General features: G+C 42.8%; 1 protein-coding gene across 1 annotated transcript; it reads left to right on the forward strand.

Moving 5' to 3' along the window:
* The first annotated feature begins 5,042 nt into the window (after nt 1-5,042).
* On the forward strand, nt 5,043-7,062 carry LOC100497298. Its single transcript, XM_031906361.1, has 2 exons — nt 5,043-5,637; nt 6,401-7,062. Exons 1-2 carry the CDS (start codon nt 5,188-5,190, stop codon nt 6,584-6,586), a joined length of 636 nt encoding a protein of 211 aa, XP_031762221.1. The 5' UTR covers nt 5,043-5,187; the 3' UTR covers nt 6,587-7,062.
* The last annotated feature ends 267 nt before the right edge of the window (nt 7,063-7,329 follow it).

Genomic DNA, 7,329 nt, shown 5'->3' on the forward strand with positions numbered 1-7,329 from the left:
TCATTTAACCATGAAATAAACCCAATGGGGCTGTTCTGCCCCCAATAAGGGGTAATTATATCTTAGTTGGGATCAAGTACAGGTACTGTTTTATTATTGCTTATAATGGAGTCTACGGAAGATGGCCTTTCTGTAATTTGGAACTTTCAGGATAACGGGTTTCTGGATAACAGATCCCATACCTGTACTGATTTCTAACTGGGGGATGCGCCTCCCCTCACCTCTTAGTGCTGATTTTTTTATTATCAGAGGAGGCCAGAGGGAAGTGCAATAGCGCTATCTACACTAGCAGAGCCTAAAGTCCAATTTAAAAATCAGAATTTTGCTCCTTTAGGGGAACTAAACCCTCAGCTGTTGCTGGACTACAAATCCCAGAATAATGTAACATATAATGAAGGGTGAGGCATGCTGGGAGCTGTAGTCCAGCAACATCAGGGCTGTATTCTTAACCCTTTCCCTGCCAAAGACGTAGGTACTACGTTGGTTTAAAAAAAGCAGTTGTATGCCACCGACGTAGTACCTACGTTTTTGGTACTAGTGTAATTCTCTCTGCACCGGCGGCAAAAGCCGCCGGTGCAGAGAGTCAGCTGTGCCCCCAACCCCCTCGGCAAGGACCCAAGGGGGCTGGCAAGTTGGTCCAGCGATGCAATCGCATCGCACAACCTACTTACCAAGCAGCAGACCGATCGCAGCGTCTGCTGCTTGTCGAGTCTGTTCCCCAGCTCCTTGCTCCTCCTAGCTCCGCCCACTCACTTCCTGTGCTGCGAGGACTGCCTGCCTGCGATCCCTGCTGGTAAGTGCTCTTTATTTGCCTAATACACACACTTACACACATTTACAGGCATTTACACACATCTACACACAATTTAGCATACTTATATACACACTTACACACTATCACACACATTTTAGATGTCTGCACACATGTATACACAATTTTTTGTGTATACAATTTTTTTTTTTTACCCCTTTGTTTTTAGTTTTTTTCCCTAAAAATTTTATTTTGACACCATGACTATTGGATCTATTATTCTGACCACTAATTACACTGTCATGTGACTTATTTTGTTGTGTCGATTTACACAATTTTTGTGGTTTTATTGCATTTTTATCCCTGTATAACAGTTCCTAATCCTAGTTTTTAGCATAGCTTTGCCATGCGGTACTTTGGTGTAGAAAAATAACTTTACCTATTTTGAATTCCTCAGAATGTGTACTTTCCAAAAATATATGGTTTTCTGGGGGTCCCTGTGTAGTTTGGGGGTGTTACACATAATACGCTGTCAGGGGGCTCTGTGTGCAAAAATCCTTATGCGCTATTTTCTTTTTGGGGTCAGTACACACCGCAGACTTTGGTATATCTATGCATATTGGGCATCAAACTGTTCAGTAGGCCTCTGGTGTTCCTATTTGGGGTAACTTGCCTTTGTACGCAAGAAATTGTGTGAGATAAATGCGGCAAACTGCAACATTTTTATGCGATTTTCTCAAAAGTCATAAAAACCACTAACTTTAGGAAAGCTTTGCAGATGGGTACTTTGGTGTAGAAAGGACTCTTTACCCTTGTTGGATTTGTCAGAATGTGTACTTTCCAAAAATATATGGTTTTCTGGGGGTCTCTGTATAGTTAGGGGGGTTACGGTACATAATACACTGACAGGGGGCTCTGTGTGCAAAAGCGGAGTTGGTGAGAAATCCATATGCGCTATTTTCATTTTGGATTCAGTACACACCGCAGACTTTGGTATATCTATGCATATTGGGCATCAAACTGTTCAGTAGACCTTAGGTGTTCCTATTTGGGGTGATTTGCCTTTGTACGCAAGAAATTGTGTGAGATAAATGTGGCAAACTGCAATATTTTTATGTGATTTTCTGAAATGTCATAAAAACCACTAGCTTTAGGAAAGCTTTGCAGATTGGTACTTTGGTGTAGAAAGGACTCTTTACCCTTGTTGGATTTGTCAGAATGTGTACTTTCCAAAAATATAGGGTTTTTAGGGGTCACCCTACATTTCTGCAGCTTCCACCCATCATAAAACTGCCATGTGTTTATGAATTAGGTAAAGATAAGCCATGAAATTAGTGTGCACAAGGTATATTTGGGGGTCTCTAAGTGCCATGTGCTTTGATAAACCTATGTACAGTGGGCATCAAACTGTTCAGTAGATCTCTGGGGTTCATATTTAGGGTGTTTTATCTTGGTACCTAATGACCTGTAGAAGATAAGATGCTGTATAGTGGAAGTTTTGAGGTGATTTTTGGAAATGCCATAAAAATCATCAAACTTAGGAAAGCTTTATGGCTTGGTACTTTGGAGTAGAAAGACATGGGTACCCATTTTAGATTCGGGGGGATGTGTACTTTCCAAAAATATATGACTTTCTGGGGTGAATGTACTTTTTACTAGCATTATCCCACATATAATGATGTAAATGTATTGATTTTGCAGAAGCTGAAATGACAGAAATGATAGATCATATGGAGGTATGTTCTCATTGGGGCCCCTACATGCCACATACTTAGGTAAACCTATACATATTGGGCCTTAAACTCTTCAGTGGGCCCCTGGAATTCATATTTAGGGTGTTTTATCTTGGTACCTAATTCTATGTGGGAGATAAGATGCTGGAAACTGGAAGCTTTGAGTGGATTTTTAGAAATGTTATCAAAATTGCCAACTTTAGGAAAGCTTTGCGGCTTGGTACTTTGGAGTAGAAAGACATTGGTACCCATTTTAGATTTGGGAGAATGTGTTCTTTCCAAAAATATATGGCTTTCTGGGGTGAATGTACTTTTTACTAGCTTTATCCCACATATAATGATGTAAATGTTGATTTTGCAGAAGCTGAAATGACAGAAATGACAGTACATATGGGTATATGTTCACATTGGGGCCCCTACATGCCACATACTTAGGTAAACTTATACATATTGGGCATCAAACTGTTCAGTAGCCTCTGGGGTTCATATTTAGGGTGTTTTATCTTGGTATCTAATGACCTGTAGAAAATAAGATGCTGTATAGTGGAAGTTTTGAGGTGATTTTTGGAAATGCCATAAAAATCGTCAAACTTAGGAAAGCTTTATGGCTTGGTACTTTGGAGTAGAAAGACATGGGTACCCATTTTAGATTCGGGGGAATGTGTACTTTCCAAAAATATATGACTTTCTGGGGTGAATGTACTTTTTACTAGCTTTATCCCACATATAATGATGTAAATGTGTTGATTTTTCAGAAGCTGAAATTACAGAAATGACAGTATATATGGGGGTATGTTCTCATTGGGTCCCCTACATGCCACATACTTAGGTAAACCTATACATATTGGGCATCAAACTGTTCAGTGGGCCCTTGGCGTTCATATTTAGGGTGTTTTATCTTGGTACCTAATGCTATGTGGGAGATAAGATGCTGGAAACTGGAAGCTTTGAGTGGATTTTTGGAAATGTTATCAAAATTGCCAACTTTAGGAAAGCTTTGCGGCTTGGTACTGTGGAGTAGAAAGACATGGGTACCCATTTTAGATTCGGGGGAATGTGTACTTTCCAAAAATATATGGCTTTCTGGGGTGAATGTACTTTTTACTAGTTTTATCCCACATCTAATGATGTAAATGTTGATTTTGCAGGAGCTGAAATGACAGAAATGACAGTATATATGGGGGTATGTTCACATTGGGGCCCCTACATGCCACATACTTAGGTAAACCTATACATATTGGGCATCAAACTGTTCAGTGGACCCCTGGCATTCATATTTAGGGTGTTTTATTTGGTTACTTTATGACCTTTAGGAGTTAAGATACTATAGACTGGAAGCTTTGAAGCGATTTTAAAAAAATTTCACAAATTTTGATAAAAACCAATAACTTTAGGAAAGCATTGCGACTTGATAGTTTGGAGTAGACAAACAGTTGTGCCTATTCTGTATTCCCCAGAATCTCTTCTTTCTAAAAATGTAAAATTTTCTGGGATAAACTTTCTGTTAGCGGAATTTTTGGCCTTGAAATCTAAAGTATGCAGCTTTCTGGAGCAGTGCTTTGGAAATTTGGTAGTGTACTGCTGGGAGTTTGTGACCTATACAAGTGAGAAATCTCCATAAAACTATATATATTTGGTATTGGCACGTTCAGGAGACATGGGACTTTCCAAATCAGTTGTAATTTCATGCATAAACTAATTTTTGTTTCTGGTGCATGTGTTTATATTATGGAAAATATGATTTTTTTTTCATTTTTTAGACATTTAGAAGACTATATCTTGTTACAGAATTGGAATTACACAAAAATTCTACCATATTTTAAAAGCTTAGGTCCTGAAAAAAACAATATATAGTTTTCCTGGGTAAACTAAAAGTCCCCCCAAGGAAAGGCCCCTAAAGTGAAACAGTGCAATATGTTCAAAAACTGTCTGGCAGTAGAAGTTCCGCTTTGTCCAAAACGGCTGGCAGTGAAAGGGTTAAAGCAATATTGCCCAATAAAACTGCATTAAAATGCAAGAAATCCCCCAATGAGAATCCCAGCTGATGTGAGTAAATCCGGCTCCCTGTTCTCTGTTCCTGCAATTGGAGTTGGGAGCAATAAGCACAGTTTCCCAGCACTGAACAAGTCTGTCCCTTTATCCCCATGTCTGATTCCTGTGCCATATAATGAGGGGAAAATGCCATCATTATCTCTATATGTAAGGTACCAGCAAGGGGCCTGACACAGGGAATCAGCATTCTCATTGGTCACTTCTCTTGCACTTACACTCACATTGTTGCTCAGTAGAATTCTCATTGGGGAATTTCCTTGCATCTAGAATTACGACTATAGCAACACTAGGGGGCGCAGTGGGGCAGCGTTATGGTTGGGTTTATATCCCCTTTAAGTTACCAGGAGTGGCTTTTTGCCCCTCTTGGGTACTTTGGGGGCACTGCTGCCTGAGGATCTCAACAAGGGACAAACCAATGAAGTTGAGCAGGTGATTGACAGGTCACATTGCAGAAGGCGAGGGGGAGGAGTGAAACCAGTTTGGCAGGAAGAGCGCTTACCCCGCGGCTGAATAACTCCCTATGCCCCACAACGGCACCTGGGAGACCCACATAATCAGCGCTGCCTTTCCTGGTTCTGGTTTCCCGAGCGTTCAAACATATTTCTCGTTTGTTAGAAGAGGCGACATTGGAATGTTACAAAACGTGACTCCATGGGGCGTAGTCGGTGCTACAGGCTCTATAGATACGCGGAGGCTCATGTATCTTACATTCGCCTGGGACGGACCATGAGCATGGAGATGCCCCGTTACCCCATACTGAATGAGCTTCCTCCGGAATATGATTCTGTGTATATCGACCCTCCTGCCTGCGAGTCTCTTGACCCATCATTCATCAACCCAACATTGCCTCAATATCAACCTTCTCCTCAACCCTCAACTGCCCAGGACGAGTCTTCTAGACCATCTCCCTCAGGCAACCATGAGACTCCACCACCGTATTCCATTACCAATTCCCATCAGGCATCACCACGGGCCCCTTCCCGCCGCCAGCTTGGAGGCACCAAAGAACTGAGGGCAACTAACTTCTGCATAGTCTTCTCCTTTATCCTCTTTCTTCTCTACCCCCCAATTGGAGTGATTTGCATCATTAAGGCATTTCAGGTAACTAAGAAATAAACTTTATTGTTTTCCCGGCGGGGCACCAGGAAATAAACCAGTGGGCCTGAGTCACTAGTGCCTGAACCCAATCCCCATGGCACTCCCCCACCCAAAGGTCTCCCTCCCCCTTTGTGCCTAAGGTAAGACTAAAGCAGGCACGCTTGGGGGAGGAAGTTGGACGGGTAGGGGCGCCTTGGGGGGTGGGGACCCTGGGACGGGAGCCCCGGTGTTCCCCTCACCCACCAGTCCGACCCTGAGAAGAAGACAATATTACCTTTACTCTGTGCTGAGTGCTACATACCGCCATTATTATACAATGTCTTTTTGGGGCCCCAGCTTTCTGTATCAGGGTCAAACCGGGGGGGCGCTACCCCAAGGGCCCCCTGTCCTTCAGTTCATCAGGGGAGGGAGACTGGCGGCTCGGGGGAGTGCCCTGCGGGGATTGGGTTGGGGGAGTGTGAAGGCCATGGCGGGGGCTCCTTGAGGCTCCTGACCTTATGTAGCTAAAGTCACTATAATGAAGACTAGGGCTATTATATACCTGAGGGGGGCATTTTTGACACCCAAACCCAATTTTGTCACAAAAAAACCCTTTTACTATGAAACAAAACCGAATCTGAATGCAAAAATACATCATCTAAAACCTGTTGAGATCCTGTAGAAGTCAGAAGAAGACCTTTCTTTGTACAACAATAATGGATCTTTTAGTAAATGAAAATATCCTATTGAAACATATAGTTATTGATGTATTTATTCTGTTTTCTAGGTGATTTGGGTCAGGCACAGAGGAGAACCTGACAAGGTGGAGAAGCTGAGTCGGGATCTGATTCGTACAAATAAACTTTTCTTCTACATTTTCCTCTCATATGTTATCTTATTCACCATTACGATTCTCATGATTTTTTTGACCCCCAAAGGTCAAAACAGCTCTGCATCCTTCTTTTCGCTCTAATAATATTTTACCATAGACTTTGGTACTTATGTATCATTTCTGTTTATTTATCACCTGGGGAGTCTTTAGCCACATTTCTCCTCTCGTGTCCCGGGAATTTGCAGATCCATCGGCCCAGAATGTCCATCCATTAGTCTCAATGGGATCCTGAATGTTGGGCTTTGATGTATGTTCTATAGCAGGTCCGAACACACATGGATAAGTTGATGGTGGGTTACGCCATGTATCGGTCATGGACTGTCTTTGGTACATACCAAGGAGCCGCCATTTTGTGATTTGCCCTGAGGATGTTGAGTTCAGTTGGCTGGTTCTGTATTTGCCAAAGAATATATCTCAGAGGGGTTCACTGTTGTTTATATTCCCAATATTCACTGTATGGCTGAAAATATGCCGACCCCCTACCTGCCCAACATCTCATTCCCAACCCAAGGGGGTGAATATGAAGTTGCCCCTCCCTTTGCTGCCATAACTACCCCTGCCCTTCTGGGAAGGTTCCCACTAGATGTTGCTGGGAGTTGCTCCCATTCAGCCACAAGAGCATTAGTGAGGTTGGGCAGTGATGTTGGGGATCAGGCTCACAGTCGGGGTTCCATCCCACAGGGGATCAGTTGGGTTGCCCCTCCCTTTGCTGCTATAACTGCCCCTGCCCTTCTGGGAAGGCCCCACTAGATGTTGCTGGGAGTTGCTCCCATTCAGCCACAAGAGCATTAGTGAGGTTGGGCAGTGATGTTGGGGATCAGGCT

Source organism: Xenopus tropicalis, chromosome 7 (assembly GCF_000004195.4).
Source record: "Xenopus tropicalis strain Nigerian chromosome 7, UCB_Xtro_10.0, whole genome shotgun sequence".
In the NCBI taxonomy this organism is placed as follows: Eukaryota; Metazoa; Chordata; class Amphibia; order Anura; family Pipidae; genus Xenopus; species Xenopus tropicalis.